The 22,285-nt window shown below is 43.4% G+C and overlaps 1 protein-coding gene across 4 annotated transcripts in view; it reads left to right on the plus strand.

Annotated features, from left to right (window-relative positions):
• The first annotated feature begins 87 nt into the window (after positions 1–87).
• Positions 88–22,285, plus strand: part of slc26a11 (solute carrier family 26 member 11) — a 31,925-nt gene continuing 9,727 nt past the window's right edge. Inside the window, exons 1-8 of one of the 4 annotated variants that reach the window (XM_084318142.1) lie at positions 88–150; positions 1,634–1,767; positions 5,288–5,539; positions 8,275–8,467; positions 12,527–12,612; positions 12,981–13,203; positions 19,765–19,943; positions 20,283–20,355. In XM_084318142.1, the coding sequence (XP_084174268.1) occupies positions 5,324–5,539; positions 8,275–8,467; positions 12,527–12,612; positions 12,981–13,203; positions 19,765–19,943; positions 20,283–20,355 (970 nt within the window). In that variant the 5' untranslated portion in view covers positions 88–150; positions 1,634–1,767; positions 5,288–5,323. Of the gene's footprint in view, positions 226–1,633; positions 1,768–5,268; positions 5,540–8,274; positions 8,468–12,526; positions 12,613–12,980; positions 13,204–19,764; positions 19,944–20,282; positions 20,356–22,285 lie in introns of all 4 variants that reach the window. The other 3 variants (XM_084318141.1, XM_084318140.1, XM_084318139.1) reach the window with 3 other exon arrangements.

The following is a 22,285-nucleotide window of genomic DNA, read 5'->3' on the forward strand; positions in this document are numbered from 1 at the left end:
GAAATGACTCAAGCCCCGCCCACCGTGGTCACATGACAGTGGTCACATGACGAGTGCGGTGTTGTGGCTCCCAGAAGGATGCGAGAAGGCGAGGATGCGTCTTCTTTCTCACATTCAGCAAAATAAGATTTGGGGAAGTGTGTTTAACAGGTGAATCTGCTGTGCTGTGATTCTGTGAATAATAGACACACTATTCTGTATACCTAACAGAATAGACGTGGCTGGGTAAGGTTCGCTCTGGTTTCTATTATAACGTTATTGTATTGTATTCTATTCGCATTAACTTGGGTTTATTAATTAATATACATTTGACCTTTAATCGTGTACAGTACTATATTTTCATCCAACATTAATTTATGTTCTTTCAGTTTTTCTGCCTTGTGACAGCTACGTAATGATAATGGAACAAGCTGTGTAGTCATCATTCAGCTAGTGTAGCCTATGCTGCTAAGCAATAATCGTTAACCAAAATGTCATGTGGATGTGAATAGTAGTCCATATAGCACCTTAGGCTGTCTCACTTTGGATAAATAAAAGGCCTGCTAAACTCACTGCTAAATATTAAAAGGGAATACGACCCATTTTAACAATTCACATTATGTTCTTCCTGTTCCCCAGGAAAGTTCAGTCGGCATTTCTATCACTCTCCTGAAGCTAGACAGTGATGTAACTGTACAAAGATGTACAATCTGGGGCTGCTCCACTGAGACGCTCTGACTTCATGAGGCCATACAATGTTTGTGTGAACTCTTAACACAACACACAACACAACAGTTTCTTCGTCAAATGTACTCTCTTTTTTAAACTCTTTTTGTATCACAAACAGTACTGTATTTGTAAATCTGGTATGTCATAAATGTATAGATGTAGCTCTATCTGTATGTCGTGTATGTCATATGTTATGATGAATTGAAAATGGGGGACCCTGATGTAAACAAGACAAACGTCTTTCTCTGGTCTGCATCCCCTTAACAATTGTGTGTATTGAGCTCTACTGTACTGTACCCATTCTGCAATCTGGTAATACAATTTTCAATAAATTCAATCAATCAATCAAACAAACACCTAGCAGTACCTGGTAGTACTACTCGTTTTATAACAATGATTTAAAATGTTTATTAGCAACTCCGAGCTTTCAGACCCCAGCGCGTCGCTGTGTGAAACCCTAATTGTATGCTGGGTACGTTTGAAATTCATATCTGATATATTTTTGACCCACCCCGAGCTCAGAAGCAGTGCTTGGTGGTCCAAACGAGCCTGGTAGCTATATAGCTGAGAGTGACTGCGGTTACAAAAGCCCCTGGCTTGCACATCGCAGTCACGTAAGGGGCTATCAAACACCCAAATTAGGTTGCAATTAATTTGGGCGTAAGAGCTCACACAAACATTGTATGGCCTCATAAACGTAGTGCCCCATTCATTGTCTATGGAGCATTGGAGCAGCCCCATATTTTACATCCTATAGTAACATCACCTCTCTCTGATTTCTAGCTTTAACGTTTCCTGGGGGACCGGAAGAACATATTTTGAATTCTTAAAATGGCTGGTATTCCCCTTTAAAAGAACAGGTTCTCAGCCAGTGTGTAATCTAATCTAATCCTATATTTGACTATTGTTCTCTTATCACATATAGTGACGACAGCATGGGTCTCAATACAGTACATCTACTTCAACTGTACTGTATACTGTGTGATCAGTGCACAGAGAAGTGGACATACCAGTGAAGCAAACCAAGGAAGGAACTCAATCCAAACTGTTTTCCCTCAGGTTTGTTTGTGTTTGTGTTTTATTCAATCTGCTTATGCATTTGGTGTAACTGTAAGGAAGTAGGGCTGGGAGATATGCCATGTTGTATAGTATAATATCGCCATGGATCTACGCAAAGGTATGCATTTTACAATATAATCGTTGTACAAGATCATTGTACATACTGTATGTTTTTTGCTTAATCCAATATAAATCAAGAATTCCACAACAGCATTATGAAGAATGCGCAATGAAATTAGGGTGATAATAATATATCACTGAATGAGAGCACCATGATAATTGAACAACAACGAAAGAAAATACATCAAAAGGCTAAATGACAACATTTAAATGTAATGTATATGTCACATGACATATGCAATTTGTACTGGAAATAATTATAATAATACTGCCAAATATCTGTATACTTAAAATATATATATATTATTATGAAAATATATCGGCCCTCTGAATTATTTATTTGTCCTTTATTTAGACAGGTCTCATTGAGATCGAGATATCTTTTTCAAAAAATACCTGTGTATAGACATAAAAAGACATTGGACAAACAAGTGCAGTTAATCAGTTATAGATGTAGATTACAATAGATGTACAATAGAATAGAATATAATTATAAAATAAAATAGGCCAGGGCTGTACAATTGTGCACGATGTGGTTGAGTATATACACTAATTAGAATAAAAATAACAATACAGTGGGATGGAATATTTAACAGGGCTGTGCAATTGAGCAGTAATGTGCAAACATATGAACAGTGAAGTATGAACAAGTATGAAGAGTTTTGAGGGTATATACATATAGTCCAGTAAGGGTGTATTAATGTAACACAGAGCCAGTCCAGAGCCTTGTTGATGAGGCTCACTGCAGAGGAGTAGAAGCTGTTCTTGTTGCATAAGGTTTTGGCTCTGATGGACCGCAGCCTCCTGCCAGAGGGAAGTGTCTCAAACTGATTGTGACCGGGGTGGTAGGGGTCGTCCACAATCTTACCTGCACGCTTCAGGGTCCTGGAGGCGTACAGGTCCTGGAGAGATGGCAGATTGCACCCGATCAAAAAAAAAGGCTTCCAGGCACAGGCAGGTGAGATGGCCGGCGCTGTATTCCTGGATCTCACAGCTGCATACGACACTGTATGGCTGCATGGTCTCCACATGAATCTTCTGGAAACCAGAAGATTGAGCTCCAGGAATTGAGCTCCAGATTGTTCTGGCTGCACCAGGTCACCAGATGGTCAATCTCCCACCTGTAGGTGGACTCATCCCACCCCAGAGATGAGTCAAATTAGCGTGGTGTCGTCTGCAAACATCAGGAGCTTGGCGGACTGGTGACTGGAGGTGCAGCTGTTGGTATACAGGGAGAAGAGAAAAGGGGAAAGAACACAACCTGGGGGGGGGGAACCCGTACCGATGGTCCGGGAGTCTGAGGTGTGTTTTCCCAGTCTCACATGCTGCTTCCTGCCAGACAGGAAGTCTGTGATCCACCTGCAGGTGGAGTCAGCACGCTCAGCTGGGAGAGCTCGTCCTGTAGCAGGGCCGGGTTAACTGTGTTGAAGGTGTAGGTTCCTGCGGAGTCCAGGTGCTGGAGGATGAAATGCCATGTTGACAGCGTCGTCTACAGACCTGTTGGCTCTGTAGGCGAACTGCAGGCGGTCCAGGAGAGGGTCTGTGATTGTTTTGAGGTGTGTAAGCACAAGGCGCTCAAAAGACTTCATCACCACAGAGGTCAGAGTGAAGGTTCTGTAGTCCACTGGGCCTTGGCTTTTTGGGGACAGGGATTATGGTGGATGTTTTGAAGCAGACTGGCATGTCTCCAGTGAGGTGTTGAAGATGCATGTGAACACCGGAGACAGCTGGTCGGCACAGTGCTTCAAGGTGGCTGCGTTGACACCATGTCATTTTCTTTCAAAGCGGCAGTAGAACTCATTCAGGTCGTTGGCTAGACACAGGTCGTGGGGGGGGGGGGGCTTCTTTTCTAATCGTTTAGCTTCTCTCACCTCCTTGCTAAACCTGTACTTTGACACCTTGAATCTGTCTCTGTCTCTGGCATTTAATAAACTGTTTGTATTTGGGGAGTTCGTGGGTGAGGTTACCTTTGTTAAAGTCACTAAGGACAATAACTAAAGAGTCTGGGTTTGTTTGCTCTATCTATCTGATCGGCCAACGTGCGCTGCGCATCCTGCACGTTACCTGCCGGTGGAATGTAAACACAGACCAGAATGAATGAAGCAAACTTGCGGGGGGAGTAGAAGGGTTTACAACTTATGAAAATACGTTCCAATTCAGGAGAACAGTGTTGTAGGATCACTGTCATAACATTGTTACACCAGCCACGGTTAATATACAAACAGACACCTCCACCCCTTGTCTGTCCGGAAAGTTCAGTGTCGCGGTCCGTTCTGAGGAGTTGGAATCCGGCCAGCTGCAGCGCAGAGTTGGGGATTAATCCACTCAGCCACGTCTCCGTGAAGCAAAGCACAGAAGACGAGGAGAGGTTTTTGTTTTTTCCCAACCGTATCTGAAGTTCGTCAACTTTATTTATTGCACGTTGGAGATAAATGTTCCCGGTAGTGGATGTCCCCGCTGGCGTGTCTTCCTCTCCTCCGACGCCTGCACTGAGAGTGCACCTTTGACCAAAATGTCCAATAGGTCCTTGGATGAAGCGATGAACATCGGAATTAAATCCACTGTGGATGTAGTCCTAATGTTCAGGAGCTCATCTCTGGTGAAACAGCTCCTGAAATCTTGGTCACTAAATTTACCAACAACAAGCACCAAAACAGGCCCTGTCTGTGGTTCCTGAATCAAATACAGACATAATTGTTGATTGTACAATGGTCTTCCTAATGACAGTAGAAAAGTATTATTTCTTTCGATACAATAATCCAATCTTTACTTATTTTCAACACAGGGAAGAAAATACCATGTTATCTATATATAATTTAAATACAAGTAGACCCAGAACAGACCCTTGTGGGACACCTTTACTAATTTAAGAGAGCTTGATTTGATACCATCAGCAATAACAGCTTGAGTTCTCCCTGAGAACTCCAATTAACAGAACGCTCATCCAATCCTATGGAAGATAGCTTATTTATTAAAATATTATGGCTGACATGTCAAACACTTTTGATAAATCAATAAAGAGTGCAGCACAGTGTTGACGTTATCAAGATAGTTAAGAACATAATTTATTACCTCAAGTGTTGCCTGTACTTACTATGCTGTAACTGTACTATGCCCTGGTCTAAACTCTGATTGCTCTGGTAGTAACATTTTATAAGCATTCAGAGAGGCGGCCCATAACTGAGAATTAACTAAAGATTCTAGAAGAGTAAGAATAAGGCTGTGTTGTTGTGCAGATCAGATTGTGCACTGTATGTGAGTTGTCCTGTGTGTCCTGTGTGGAACTTGTAAATTGTTGAATGCTTTTGCCCCATTAACACTAAAACAAATTCCTGTACAGTCTTTGCATTTGGTGAATTCACTGTTTCTTATTTCTGATAGCAGTCATTCATTCCTCCAGGACCAGGGGCTCTTCCCAACCTTTCCCCCAACTTGCATGATGGACCAGCCTCTGGTCGGAGACTCTGCCCGGGCCCGGCTGACAGCCTGCTGCTCCTACAGCACGCTGAAGGCCTGGTTGCCCATCCTCTCCTGGCTGCCCAGGTACAGGCTGAGCTGGCTGCGGATGGACCTGATTGCAGGCCTCACCGTGGGGCTGACCACCGTACCACAGGCCCTGGCTTACGCAGAGGTGGCTGGCCTTCCTGTACAGGTGAGTCTGCACTATCTATCTATCTATCTATCTATCTATCTATCTATCTATCTATCTATCTATCTATCTATCTATCTATCTATCTATCTATCTATCTATCTGTCTATCTGTCTATCTGTCTGTCTGTCTGTCTGTCTGTCTGTCTGTCTGTCTGTCTGTCTGTCTGTCTGTCTGTCTGTCTGTCTGTCTGTCTGTCTGTCTGTCTGTCTGTCTGTCTATCTATCTATCTATCTATCTATCTATCTATCTATCTATCTATCTATCTATCTATCTATCTATCTATCTATCTATCTATCTATCAAACCTTACATAAGCAGGTGTGCTAAGGAACCATACTGTCCTCCTACATTGTTCCTCTTACCTGGTGCCATCCATCCACTGTACTTAGCTGAGCTCCTACATCACCCCACCCCATCCAGAGCCCTAAGGTCTGCTGACCAGCTGCTGCTGGAGGTGCCTAGGACCAGGCTTAAAACTAGGGGAGATAGAGCCTTTTCTGCTGCTGCCCCCCGGCTCTGGAACAGCCTCCCCACCACATAAGATCTGCCCAGAGCCTAGAGGTTTTTAAATCCTTGCTCAAAACACATCTCTTCTCCCTGGCCTTTGACCAGAGCTAGCCTAGCATTTATACACGACGTCCGCGGTCACGGTATTTTCTTGTCTCTTTTTATTGCACTTTGCCCTTGCTTTTTTATATGTACTGTACTCTACTTTTTTATTTTTTTTTATTTTAGTGTATTTTATTGCATTGTATGTGTTTTTTATCATGTTGTAAAGCACTTTGGTTTGGCTGTTAGTCATTTGTAAATGTGCTATATAAATAAAACTGACTTGACTTGACTTGACATCCATCCATCCATCCATCCAGTTTGTGTGATATTTTTTGTTTTGTAGATATCATCAGTAGAGATTACATTACATTACATGTTATTATCATTGCACAGCACAAGTACAGTACAACAAAATTAAGTTGCCATCTAATCAGAGTGCAACGTTGCAGTGTATAAGTGCATAGCAGTATACAGTGTAACATGTGAATATGTGGAGTATAAATGACGAAGCTATAGAGTAAATATGCTAAGCTAATGTATGTACTATATACATATATATATACAGCTGTATATAAATGTATATATGGTGTATATGTTGATGTACACTCCGCTGTCACTCCAATATAATGGAGCTGTGTATAATAATATTCATTATTATGGAGGTGTAGTTTGGTAGAAAATAATTCCAACATGAAACTGCAGTTTTCAGAAGAACAATGTTTTCAAACCTTATTATTTAAAGATGATAAGTTTAGTTTAGTTTAGAGTGTTGTGCACATTCATAATTTAAGACAGTAGAGTCTGGGCGGCTAGGTGGTGCAAGTGGGCAAGGCACTCACCACCAATGCTGGAGACGCTGGGTTCGAGCCCAGCTCTCCACATTGTTTTCAGTTTGGCTGGTCGTCCGTACTAATACAATTGGCAGTATTAGGGGGAGGGAAAACTGAGGGGTGGGGATCGGACGTGGTGGACAGCGACTCCTACAGGTCGGTTGGTGCGCCTGCGCAGTAGAATCAAGAAGCGATGGGGGCGGCGCCCCTCCAAAGCGCAGACCCCTGACGCTGAAAGATTGCGCCGCGCAGGTGAAAAGATGCGACGGCTGCTACCTCGAGTATCGGAGGGGACTCGTGCTATGTATGGCTTCGTCCACATTGCAGCCGGCTTGTGGGAGGCAAGAAACAGCGTTCGAGACAGGGGAGGGTTGAATTGGACGATACGAAATTGGGATGGGAGAAAAATAGAAATGGGAGAAAAAGTGGATAAAAAAAAGACAGTAGAGGCTAAGATATATACCATTCACACTCCAAGTGATTTTAATTGACTTTACAACTGCAAATACATGGGCTGCCATATAAAAGAGTTATGTGGTTCTTCAGTGCAAGGTTCAAATACTGGTTGCCACTTTTTAATGTGTGTGTGACTTTCCCTTTGCTATGCATCTTTTGCCGTTGTAAACGAGAAATGGTTCATCTCAATGGACTTATCCAGTTCAGTATGCTTTTGCAGCTCAAGTTTCAAGTTTGTTTATTAAATTATCACAATAAAATACACATACTTTACGGTGAAATGCTTGGTTCTGTATGAGCCCCTTCGTACAGTAAAAAAAAGTAAGTAAAAAGTAAGTAAAAAAGTAAGTAAAGAGGAATATACAATATACATAATATACAATATTTATACATATTCACATGTTATACTGCTATGCTGCCTATGCACTTATACACTGCAATGTTGCACTCTGATCAGATGGCAACTTAATTTTGTTGTAATGTACTTGTGCTGTGCAATGACAATAACATGTAATGTAATGTAATCTCTACTGCTGATATCTACAAAACTAAGCATATCACACAAACTGGATGGATAGATAGATAGCACCAGGTAAGAGGAAAATGTAGGAGGACAGTATGGTTCCTTAGCCCACCTGCTTATGTAAGGGTTGAATACAGGTGAATGAATGAATGAAAACTTTATTTAACATATTGCAGAATGGGTACAATACAGTATGGCTCAATACACACAATTGTTAAGGGGATGCAGACCAGAGAAAGACGTTTGTCTTGTTTACATCAGGGTCCCCCATTTTCAATTCATAGTGACATTTATTTACACAACATACATGACATCATGACATTTGTAGCTATGTTGTATACAATATACAGCTGATATAGGATTCTATCTCCACAGTACGGCCTGTACTCTGCCTTCATGGGGGGGGTTATCTACACCCTCCTGGGGACCTCCAAGGACGTGACCCTGGGTCCCACTGCCATCATGTCCCTGCTCTGCTTCCCTTTGATTGAGGGGCACCCAAACCAGGCCGTCCTGCTCAGTCTGCTCTGTGGAGCCATCCAAACAGCTATGGCCTTACTGAGACTTGGTAATGAAGACAGAGGGTGTGGGGGAGAGGGAGAGAGGAGGAGGAGGAGGAAGGGGGTGATGGTAGGAAAGGAGAGAGAGAGAAATGGAGGGAGGGTTTTAAAAGGGGAGGGGGGGTTTAGGAAGTTGGGGAAGAGTAATGCCATGTCTCCATTAGCTACAGTATGTTCAGCCTGGCTAGGGTTAGCCATGGCCAGGTTTGGTATGTGTTGTGAAGGGCCAGATTAAACCGAATATATATATTTATTTATATATATATATTTAATTGTATTTGTATATTCTCTAATATTCCCTGATATCCCTTGTATATTCCTTGTACAATATGCATTGAATATCCATTCTAGCCTACTGAACATCCCATAATAGTCTCCATTCTACTATTGGTCGAGACCTTGGTGCCAGGCTGCCATACCCCTCAGACCCAGTTCAAACGTACCGCTCCACATGTACGAACAAGTCCTAGTTCCGCGTAGGAATCTGACTACCGCACCACTAATGGGACTATTTGTTCATAGTGCGTATATATACTGCGCTACTAAAGTAGGACTTCCTTTTCAGTCCAGTTTCTTACCCTCCAATAGAGTCACAGACGTAAAGCCTCCCCGCGACGCCACGTGTGGGAGTAAGGCCAAGTTCGCCTACCATCGGTATTGAGACATCGTGTATATTAATATTTGAATAGTCATATTTGGCACTATATCGTCGAGTTGGACGTAGTCTATTAAGCTAATAATAGTCTGTTAATATATAGTGCTTCGTGCGGTGAGAATACTACCGTAGTCAGTACCCCATCGTTTCGGGCAGAGAACTGGCCGCTTATCCAGGGTGGTTGACCCCACGTGAAGCTGCACCCGAGGAGCCCCAGAGCCGACGAGCGAGTGGACCTGTATACCGGATTATTCTACCGACGACAGCCCGCCTTCCCAGGCACGGATTATGCTTTGTATACTTTGATTATTCCATGGATAAAGACCCCCGACACTGCCGTGTGTTGGAACCCCCCCCCCCCTGGAGAGGACGCAAGGTGAGGAGACGCTCTGCAAGACGAGGTCGCTTCACGTCTCTCCCCCGTGGACCGGAGAGAGCCGGCCCACAAAGAGTCCATCTGCTTTCATCTGTGGTCCAAGGATCGCCGGCGCATTGAACGGCACTACAGTGGGTTCACCTGGGATACCCTTGGCCGGATGAGGCAGCCGGATTCTACCCCCCCCCCCTTCCTACTCCTGTCGGCTTACAAGCGACCGGATTAACCCCCCCTAGTGTGTCCAGTATATAATCATTAAAGTATCATTGCTGTTATTCCTTAAACTATTCCAGGTCGTATATGTACCACCTGCGCCTTCAGAGATTGGACATTCTCTATTGATATACAGACGAATACTCTTGCCATAAAAGTGCATACTAATTTCCATTCATAAATGTGATTGATTTGATTAAGTGCTTGCTCTACACACCATCGCTGTGTAGAAATAAAGACCTATTTCTAATTCGTACATTTGTGTTGGATCCGTTTCATCTACGTGACAGTGTTCATCATAATATATTTATGCCGTGTACTGGGTGGCCGAATATTAAGTACAAAGGTAGTGGTAGTAAGTATCATATCTAGTAATACAGTCAGGGAATTGTACCCCTCAGTTACAGTATGGTATGGTTGGGTACTTGGGTTTGCGTCTCTATTGTGTTTATTGTAAACTTTCCGGTTGCTAGACAACCGTTCCAAATTAACACCACCAACTGTGGTACACAACCAGGGCTTGACGTTAACTTTTTGGCTCACTAGCCACTGTGGCTAGTGGTTTTCCAAAGTCACTAGCCAGCATTTTCACTAGCCCTGGGCAGGTGGGCAGGTGTCAACGTCAAGCCCTGTACACAACCTAGAACATGATGGTACAACAGTCCCAGCCAGTTCTGACCAGGTTGTGAAAGGTGGCTGTCTCAGCTGGGGGTCCAGCCAGGTTTGGCTAGGTTCTAAAGACAATGGAGATTAGGGCTGGACGGTATGGTCTAAAATGTATATCACGGTATAATTTGAAGCATAGACGGTAACGGTATATATCACGGTATATTCATTTATCTTAAAATGTCTATATAAATGCTTCTGAAGGGGTAAAACACTGGTATGGCAGCTATTACTGTACTCTTGTATTACTAGGGCATATTGCACATAGTACAGAGGTATTTTAAGAACATTTATTGTGCAAAACTGCAATAGAAAAATGCAAAACCTTTTCTCAAGTTACTTCCATCTCTGAAAAACACTTTTCATGAAATACAATAAAATCAAGCGGCACAAAGTGAAAATAAAAACCACAGCAGGACAGGAGGTTTCTAACCAATCTGAGATTTGATGAGAGAACAGCGGTGATTGTGTAACAACAGGAAGTTGGTTAGTCAGTGTGGGAGAAGCACTTCCTGCCACCATGTCTAAGACTTCCGCTGCTCAACCAGACACAGTTTGTGAGAGGCTATGTAGGATAAGGTTGAGACAGACATGCTCAACATGGAGGCCCCCCCATCACATCTCAGGTCAAGTCAAGTTCCTTGGGGAAATCCAGGTGTCATAGCAGCATGGGGGAGGGTGGGTACAGGCAGGAAAAAAGATAATAATAGAAAAAGTTATAATTATAGAGTAGAACATAATAATAGTGGAATGGCAGTATATTATATCAGTAATAATTATAATAGAATAGGGCGGCTGGGTGGCGCGACGCGAGAGACACTGGTATCGAATCCGGCTGTCAGCGTTGCCTCCGGCTTGGCCGGCCGTCATACTGGCTCAATTGGCAGAGTCAGCGGGAGGGAAGCCGGTGGGGTGGTATTCTGGTCGTTGTAAACAGCGACTCCTACAGGTCGGTCAGGGCGCCTGCACAGCGAGCAAGGGAGGGAGATGGTGAGGGTAGTGTGACCTCCCACACGTTACACCTCACCAATGAGAGTCCGCGCTGGCAGGTAGAAAGATGCTGCTGGCTGTCTCGGAGGAAGCATCTGATCCCTAGACCGACCAGTGGGGGGCACATGCGAGCAACGACCAGGAAGGGGAGGGGGGAATTGGCATAACGACTAAATTGGGATGGGAGAAAAACACAGAAAAACAGGAGGAGAAAAAGTGGATCAAATCTTTTTTTATAATAGAATAGAATATAAATACTGTATTCATCCCGAGGGAAATTTGGCTTAATAATAATAATTATTATTTAAATAGTTTTTATTGTTTTTTTTAAGGTTCAACAACATTATATACATACATACAAACATACATACAATACATGACTACATATAACCACACAATACCCAAAATAAATGAAAAATAAAGTAAACAAAAAGAGAAAAAAGAATAATAATAATAAAAGAAAATGTTATCGTTCTTATACAGGTTGTCACTTGCCATACAGAAATTGCCTATCTAATAGATCATCGTCTTATGCCTAAGCATCCTCAGCCGGGAATTATAGATTAAAATAGTCTAAAAATGGCTGCCAAACTTGGAAAATGTTCTGGGTAGAGCCCCTGGTGGAGTATTTAAAGGCTCTCAAGTTTTTTTTTTTTTAAACTTTGACCAGTCAGCTGGTTCTTTTCGCGTTTATCGCTTTTTCTGGTCCAGTATGACCGACAGAAACAGGTTGAATGGGGGTATAGATGGGGGGAAAGACATTCTGAGAAAGTACGGCTTGTCCGGGAGTCGAACTCGCTACCCCAGATCCGTGACGCGCACGGTTGTCCCCGACGCCGAAATAGCGTTCGAGGTACGCGGTGAGCTACTGGAGCTCCCCAAGGCTCTCAAGTTTTAGGTGTGCCATCACATCTTCGACCCAGCGTCGATGTGATGGAGGAATGGCTGACTTCCAATTAAGCAAGATAAAGCGTCTAGCCAACAAAGAGGAGAAGGCCACAGCATCTGATTGAGCGACAGATACCCTAATTTCGCCAGGGAGCACTCCAAAGACTGCAACCAAATGGTGGCTTAATAATAATAATAATGATAATAAAAATATACATGGTATATATCTGTGCATTGTTTGGTATATAGATTCTTATTGGTTCTGATTGTGTTCTACAGGGTTTCTGCTGGACTTTATCTCTTTTCCTGTTATAAAAGGCTTCACTTGTGCTGCTGCAATAACAATAGGCTTCAGCCAGGTCAAGGTGAGTGTCACACAACCATGCGCACGCACACACACACACACACGCACGCACGCGCACACACACACACACACACACACACACACACACACACACACACACACACACACACACACACACACACACACACACACACACACACACACACACACACACACACACACACACACACACACACACACACACACACACATTCTAAATGCAGCAAGATATCGAGATACCTTTCATATGCTGACAATTAGGATGGTACATACAACAAATATAGGCAACAGCACAATAGGTCACACACACACACACACACACACACACACACACACACACACACATGCACGCTCTTCGTTTGTCTGTATTGACGTTGTTTCTGTGTGTAGAATATACTGGGGCTGAAAGACATTCCCCAGGAGTTCATCCTGGAGGTGTACTACACCTTCTACAGGCTGTCAGAGGCCAGGCCAGGGGATGTGGTCCTGGGTCTGCTGTGTCTGGCTCTGCTGGTCATGTTGATGATGATGAAGAACAGCCTGGGGCCTCCCTCTGACGAAGATCCCACATACGTCAAGCTGTCCAGGAGACTGGTGTGGGGCACTGCTACTGGTCAGTACCCGTGTGTTTGTGTGTGTGTGTGTGTAGTTTAATCCTTATTTGACCCGACAAGTTCACTAAGAACACATTGGACCTCATTCTCGAACATTTTCTTCTTAAATATCTTCTTACGAACTTCGTAAAACTAACCCCAAGAAAGACCTTGTGGGACTCATGAACGTGTGGAAATGTGTTCTTAAACAGCCAAAGTGTTCTCAGCTGCACTCCCCCAAATGTGCCAAGAGCAGAATGTAGATGTGTCCATTCTATTCCACCAGCTAAGCACTTTGAACTGCAACCTCTGTATGAAAAGTGCTATACAAATAAAGTTAAAGTAAAAAGTAAAAGCTATATCCACACGATCGAGTTCAGTGCTTATTTATTTATTCACTGCCATTTGCAGTGTTTGTGTAGTGCTTTTATTTATTTTGTGACATCACAATGCCTCATAGAATCCGAGGATGTCTATAGAATCGATGTGAACACAATCACCAATGATTTCTCACAAATTCATTAAATTAAGAACACAGGTGCACACCAATCTGGCCTATCTACGACTGCTTTTCCGCATTCTTAAATCCTGTTCTTAGCTAAGAACGAATCCCACATAATAAACCGTTCATGAATGCCAGAATTGTCCCAGGAACTTCGTAAGTGGAGTTAAGAAGAAATGTTTTCTTAAGTCTTTCGTAGCTGCGTTCAGGAGTGAGGTCCATTGTTATTTACAGCCAGGGGTGTGGGGAGGGGCTGTTAGTTGCAGGAGGAGAGGGCTGTATAGGGGTGAACTGCGCTTGCTGCTGGGTTCAGCACACATCTGACTAGATGTCATGGAGGAGAGTAGCCCCTTTCGTGACTGCGATGTGCAAGCCAGGGGCTTTTGAATACGCAGTCACTCGCAGCTCCATAGTAGCCAGGCTAATTTGGACAACCAAACACTGCTTAAAAGCTCGGGGTGGGTCAGAAATATATCAGATATAAATTTCAAAGGTACCCAGCGTTCAATTAGGGTTTCACACACACATACGGCAGGGTTTGAAAGCTCGGAGTTGCTAATAAACATTTTAAATAACTTTTATAAAACGAGGAGTGGTACTCACAGAGCGAGCCTTGGCAAAATGGCTTCTTCTTCTTCTACTGCTTTTGTGACATGCCTGGTGCGTCCAGCAATCACTGTGCTCTCTGTGAGTACCACTCGTTTTATAAAAATGATTTAAAATGTTTATTTGCACATCGCAGTCACGGAAGGGGCTAGGAGGAGAGAGGGCTGTATAGGGGTGAACTGCGCCTGCCGCTGGGTTCAGCACACAGCTGACTAGATGTCATGGAGGAGAGAGATCCGGCTTCGACATGGGTGGTCGCATTACACGCAGCTCCCGGCAAAATCAACGCTACAAATGAACAACAAGGTTTTTTGCACATTTTTTACTCTCCCTCCTGTGGATTATGGACTTGTACCTTAATTCACCACTGAAACAACTCCAGACAGAAGTGGAAAGTAGCGAAAGCACAAAAAACAGTTCTATTAGGACTTCTACTTGTTAAAGGGCTTGGAGAGGAAACATCCAGCAATTGGAATGGCGGCGATACACAGAGAGTTAACCTCGAATCCGGATCGCAAGAAATTACCCCTGACAGGCAAGTTTGATAGAAAAGCAATGATTCTCTTATATTTGCTCCTGTCGGGAGATATTCATCAGAACCCAGGCCCAGTCATGACTCGGAAACAAACGAGACAGTTAGGTCTGTTGACCCAGGAAGCGGCGGCTAGCATAGCTAGCAACACAGGAAAACTGCTGCTAACACAGGAAGCGGCGACTACCGTCACGATCAACGGCAACATCCCTCCACTAACACCTCTGCAGAAGAACACTCGAGAGGCCGCAGCGAGAAGGAAGGAACCGGGGCTCACAACAGTGGCGCCCAGCACGTCGCGGGACTTAAACAGCAAGGCATCGCCCGATGGCCGGCGAGCTAGCATGACTAACAACTAGGGCTGTCTTAAATACTTCGAAGCTTCGAAGCTTCGTTCAATGGGCATGGGATTCGAATATGAAAATAAAATTAGATTACCGTACTTTTCGCACTATAAGCCGCACCTGACTATAAGCCGCAGCAGCTAAATTTAATGATGTGTACATATATAAGCCGCACTGGACTATAAGCCGCAGATGTTTTAATGTTTAATTACCATATGTAATTAGCATTGGGACACAATACTGTCGGACAAATAACAAGAATTAACTCATTTACAAGTTGTATTAAGTTTAGCAAATAAGGGAACAGATAAATAACATTTCAATGCAGTCAAAAAAGCAATATTTAGATTTTTACATTTTCGGGTTTGGTCACGTCAAGTCACATATAAGCCGCACCGTTATATAAGCCGCAGGGTCGAAAAATGGGGGAAAAAGCCGCGGCTTATAGTCCGAAAAGTACGGTATGTAAAAAAAGAAAAAATCTAATTTTTTTTCTAAATCAACTCTGCCTCTCTTTGTTAACACTTTAACTGCCGGAGGTTAAATTCATGACCATGCATGGGTTGCCAGCTCTATTTGTCTATGGATAAGTTCCCCTTCTTTGCAGGGCTATAACTTTTTAGATTATATTGCTAGATTGCCATTATTAGGGCCCATTCAATGTCCTATATGTAATGTTCAGGGTGAAGCAACGTTAAACTTTTTCATTCACATATTCATACTAAAGTATGGTCTAAAGTATAAGTATGTTTTCATCTCTTTCTGCAGCTTTCTCCAGAACGTGATCTATAGCCCCAAATGCATTATATTGATGATGAAATACAGTTTGATGGCAATCGGCGCGATATAAAAGATTCCAACTGGACATGGTTCTAGAAGTTACTACACGTCATCTGATGTTGACCGGATGGCCGAGGGGGCGTTTATAATTCCGTGGGCAGCGTTATACCATTCATCTAATGTGGGTCATATGTTCATCAGATCAGTTAGTATAGAAGACATTGAAAAATAACGCTGAATCTTACCGTATCTTCCTCGCGCCGTTGGGCGATGAGCGTGGAGTATACATTTTCCTATTATGGGATGTTGGAATACCCGGTCCATTTCCAGGTTGTATAATGGTATATACGTCCAAATCATGTTGTTTATCGAGTTATTGGCAACGGATCGCTATGTATTGTGACGAGCTAGAGTGCCGGGACATATACCGAGTGCCCGGAAGTAATATGGGTAAACAGCACATCGTCCAAGTAACTTCCTGTTTGGCGATTGCGCCGATCGGCCACCAGATGGCGCTCTTGAACCGCTAGAGGGTTCAGTGGGGCTTTTTGGTGGGTCTCAGGCCAGCGGATGGGAAATATGAATCCGATCACAGATTTTTGAAATATTGATATCAAAGACGAGTTACGGCGTCTTCGGCAACTTGAGCATGGCGGGGAAGGACGCCTAAACTCGTCTTCTGGCAGTTAAAGTGTTAACTACAACAAGCAATGCTGTTTGTTATTTAAGATGAGGTCGGACTCTGCACTGACAGATTTGTGTTCATTGTGCTGCTTTTATAAAGCCTCAAATGACGGCTTACAATATTTCATGGAAGCAGCAAAGTGTTTAGTTTGTCTAAGATTTAAAAAGGTTTAAACTTTACAGCACTGACAAAGTTGAACAAAGTGATGTACAAGTCCCACAACATTAAATTTTTTTCTTTTTTTCTTTTTTATACATTTCTTTTTTTATTTCGAAGCTTTAGAATTTAAATCGAATCTCGGCCCTGAAGCTTCGAATTCCAAAAAAAAAATCGAAGGTCAGCTCTACTAACAACCCAGGACAAACCTACTCTAGCGAGGCCTTTAAGAACTGGAGAGCCTGGACTGGTCAGATGAGCTCAGTGGTACACTAGTTGAAGAAACATGGCTTGGATTCAAAACCAAATTCACAACAATACTTAACAACATGGCCCCCCTAAGAACCACCAGGGTTAAAAATCGCGCTGAGCCATGGATGCACTCTGAAATACTGACCGCTATGAAAACCAGAGACAAAAAATGCTCTGAACTTCATAAAAGTCAGTCAAAGCTTGCCAAAAGCTCAAACAGAGAGCTCCAAGCCCACGTGGTAGAACTCAAAATACAAAGAAACAGACTAAACACCATGATCAAATCCGCCAAAAAAAATTCATCAATGACAAAACTGAGGGAAACAAAAACAAACCATGTGAACTTTGGAAATTACTCAACAACCAACTAGGCTGCAGCAAAAAACTAAAAACTAGATTTACAAACATAAAAATAAAGACAGAAAACACCCTCATCACAGACAAGCTGGATGTGGCCAAATACTTAAACATTTTCTTCACAAACATAGCATAGCATAGCATAACATAGCTGGTTAATAAACTACCCTCCCACTTTTGGGCTTTTTGGGATAGAATACAACACCTTTGGGCATTTTGGGATAGAACACAACACATCCTAGCCTACTACAAAAACCTAGGGGTCCGCAAAGACGACTTCAAACTTGAAATGGTAACAACAGCTGAGGTACTCAGAAAACTGAGCGCCCTCCAACCTAACAAGGCCAATGGCCATGACAATATCCCATCCAAATTCCTCAGAGACTCAGCAGCCGCCATCACCCCAGTCATCACACACATAATAAACCTCTCCATAAAACAGTGACACGTCCCCAAAGACTTCAAAATTGAGAGAGTGACCCTCCTGCACAAAAAAGGCAGCAAATTCGACCCAGGCAACTACCGCCATGTTTCTATTCTTACCTCCATCTCAAAAGTCATGGACAAAATAGTATACGAACAGGTAGAAAAGTACCCCGCGGGAAAAAAATAGAATCTACGAATTCCAATCTGGCTTCAGAACATCCCACTCCACTGACACATGCCTTGCCTCCTCTATTTGAACGACCACATCAAACTTCCAGAGGTGGACGCGGGCAAATACTCCGGCATGGTCATGCTGGACCTACAAAAGGCTTTCGACACTGTCAATCACTCCATTTTGATTGACAAGCTAAAAGCAATAGGTTTTGATAGTTTATCCATGAGCTGGATGCAATCCTACCTGGAGGGGAGAGAACAGATGGTGGAGGTAAACAGTACACTATCTCCCCCCTCCCAGTGAGCTGTGGTGTTTAACAAGGAAGCATACTAGGACCGTTACTGTTCCTAATTTATGCAAATTACATGTCATCAGCTTGTGACTGCAACTTGTTCCTGTTCGTGGATGACTCAGCCCTGCTGGTCTCTGACAAGAACAAGTTACAGGTTGAAAAAGCCCTCAGCTCTGAACTCGGCAGAATCTGCACCTGGCTTGCAGATAACAAACTATCATTACACCTGGGTAAAACAGAGTCCATTCTCTTCGGATCAAATAACAAACTCAGCAAGACAAACAGCTTCTCTGTTACAGTGGGTGACAATATTGTCACAAGGAAAGATGAAATTACATACCTGGGGTCCATCCTAGAAGCAAATTTTTTCTGTGACAAAATGGCAACCAATGTAATAAAAAAAGTCAACCAACGAACAAGATTCTTGTACCGGATCTCCTCTCTGGTAAACAAGAATACCCTGAAGACTCTAGCAGGAGCACTCATTCAAGGGTACTATGACTATGCTTGCACCTCATGGTACCAAAGCACCTCTAAGGCACTAAAAACAAGATTACAAACATCACAAAACAAACTGGTCAGACTACTGCTTGACCTTACTCCTAAAACCCACCTCACCCCTGCCCATTTTGACAACCTAGGATGGCTTAGAGTAGACGGCAGAGTACAGCAACTTCGGCCTGGTCTTCAAGATACACTACACCACTAAGGTACCCATGTACATGTAGAGGAGAGGTACTTCCCAAAGGTCAGTGAATACCATGACCACAACACCAGAGGGAGTTCCACAAATCATGTGCATCCCAGATTCGGCTCAAACAAGGGACTAAACACGTTTCGCAATTATGCAACATCAATGTGGAACGCCCTACCCACAGCCGTAAAAAAATGTGAATCCCTACCCACCTTCAAAACCGCTCTCAAAGAGCACCTACGGGAGGCTGCAATTCGAAACTGGCCCCCCTAAAAGTCAGAATCCCCCCCCCCCCCCCCTCCCACCCACCCACACCCTCCTAATGTACAGTTTCCTCCCCCTCGTATGTATATATTTTATGTTGGGATCTCTGTTTAACAGTACTGTATATTTGCATATCTTGTATGTCACAAATGTAACAGTACTGTATATCTGTATGTCATGATGTATGTCATAAATGTCATGATATATATCTGTATATCTGTTTGTTGCGTATGTCATAAATGTCATTATGAATTGAAAATGGGGGACCCTGATGTAAACAAGACGAAAGTCTTTCTCTGGTTTGCATCCCCTTAACAATTGTGTGTATTGAGCTGTACTGTATTGTACCCATTCTGCAATCTGTTAATAAAGTTTTAAATGAATCAATCAATCATGTATAGGGGTGAACTGCGCTTGCCGCTGGGTTCAGCACACAGCTGATTGTGTGCTGTCTGTGTTTTTATGTTTGTGTGCCTCTGTGTGCTCTGACTCTGTCTTGCCTCCTGTCATGCTCAGTGCGCAACGCCCTGGTGGTGGTGCTTGCGGCCTGCGTGGCGTTCTCCTGGGACGCCTGCGGTTACCGGTTCTTCACCCTCACCGGGAAAACCTCCACGGGCCTCCCACCATTCCAGCCCCCTCCCACTTCAGACACCACCGCCAACGGCACAGTGGTCTCCTTCACAGAGATCGTAGAGGTGAGTTGTAGCAGACGGAGTAGTGATCAGTTACATGATGTTGTTGACCAGTGGTGAGTTATTTTACCAACAGAATGAACGATTGAGCGAAACACACTGTTTAAGATTAGGTGAGGATTCTGTTTGAGGCAATTCCCCTGGAAATGTATAAAAAAGACAGACAGACAGACAGACAGACAGACAGACAGACGGACGGACGGACGGACGGACGGACGGACGGACGGACGGACGGACGGACGGACAGACAGACAGACAGACAGACAGACATGATTAATTTGCTCTTACAGCCACAAAAGCCCAGATCAACACATAACCAATCCCGGTTCTCTGTTGGGACAGGGGTTTGGAGGGGGGCTTGCCGTCATTCCTTTCATGGGCCTTTTGGAGAGTATCGCCATTGCCAAAGCTTTTGGTAAGTTTCAGTCCTTTTCTTTTTACCAAGTCTCAGTCGGGCTGCATAAACATGTATGAGATATGACATGAAGGAAGCGTAACATGTACAAATTGAAAAGTATACCATGTAGCAACTATACTTTACATTTTTGTGATCAAGTATTTTATTTAAAAAAGTTACTCAGAGTTTGCCTTTGGTATCTACACACAATTCCCTCTGAGAAAGCAACAGTTGTGATTGGAGGATTAAGAAAAGAGGGCGGGATTTGAGATAGGTCAATAGATATGGTCATCTGCAGTTTATGTTAATACAGTATACACATACTGCATCCTACGTCATACTACAATACGTCATACTACATTTACATTTAGTCATTTAGCTGACGTTTTTATCCAAAGCGACTTACAAGTTCTGTATGACAGGTCGGTAGGAAGGGTACAACTCTTTTAGCTGAGTAACAATGTTTATCAAACAGTGCTGAAACTTGGGCGCTGCCGTGTTGAGTGCATAGTAGTAAAGACATATTAGTATATTAAGAAGAGTGCATGATATAGTAATAAGACAGTAAGAAGGTTCGTTCGCCAAAAGATTGGTCGGGTTTCGGCTGTGCTAACTGTGGTGGGAGGTTCATTCCACCATTGTGGAGCGAGGACAGAGAATAGGCGACTTCTCCTTGATGACTCCTGGAGCTCGGATAGGAGTGGTTCTGAGGCGGCCACAGGATGTAGAGCGGAGGGGTCTTGAGGGTGTGTAGAGACCATTGACCGGGGGTAGCGCGGGAGCCGCTCCCTTCGCTGCACGATATGCCAGGTCGAGGTCTTTGAAGCGGATTCATGCGGCGATGGGGAGCCAGTGCCGGTCCCTAAAGTGGGGTAACGTGGGCTGACTTTGGTAGGTTGGAGATCAGACGCACGGCTGCGTTCTGAATTAGTTGAAGAGGCTTGGTGGCGGTGGTCGCAGGGAGCGAAATTAACTTTTTGACTCACCGGCCAGTGGCGGGTAGATGGGAAGAGTCTACCCGCCAAGCATATTTCTTACCTGCCAATATATATTTTATATATACAATTTTTTTTTAAATAAAATATATATTATATAATCATACTTGTAGTTGTATTATCTGCGAGACATCGCCAGATAAGTCAAAATGCTTGCTATCTGCAAACAGCTCCACTGTCTGTTTTGGCTGTGTTGCTCTTCTAGAAAAATAATCCTTTCAGGGTTGCCTATTGAAATACTGTACACTTTCCTACTGTACACTTTCCTGATTAATTGAAATGGGGGACCCTGATGTAAACAAGACGAAAGTCTTTCTCTGGTCTGCATCCCCTTAACAATTGTGTGTATTGAGCTGTACTGTATTGTACCCATTCTGCAATCTGTTAATAAAGTTTTCAATCAATCAATCAATCACACCTCCAGTACAGAAACATTGTTTGAGTTTGCGTGTAAGGTAGACCATTGATTGACAGTCGAGTCTGCCAATTACATCACATCGCTTGCACTCCGGTGCTGCAGCTGGACCCATTGCCCACCTCTGCTGTTGATAACGCTAGCCAAGTTATTATACACACAGATACACAGTGGGCCAGTGACTTTGGTGTAGGGGTGTAACAATGCATCGATCCTAAGGGGGAAATTCAACTGCATCGATTTGAAAATGTTAGAATAGATTATCGCAATTTTAATGTGTACACGTTGTTATTGTCATGTCCGTTACAGCCAACACACCGACATACGCTACTGCATCAACGTTATGATTAACAAAGCAAGGCATTCGTTTTGTTGCATTAACGTTATATTACTATTGCTATCGATAAATCTAGGTGTTCTAAAATCTATTGCTATTGGTAAGAGAGACTATAATAAGTTGGTGTCTCGAAAACGAGAGCCCTGATCGCGGAGTTTCAGGAAGTAAACAAGAAAAATGAGAGCTTCCGATTGGTCATTT

This window comes from Notolepis coatsorum, assembly GCF_963971535.1.
Source record: "Notolepis coatsorum genome assembly, chromosome: 7".
NCBI classification, from domain to species: Eukaryota; Metazoa; Chordata; class Actinopteri; order Aulopiformes; family Paralepididae; genus Notolepis; species Notolepis coatsorum.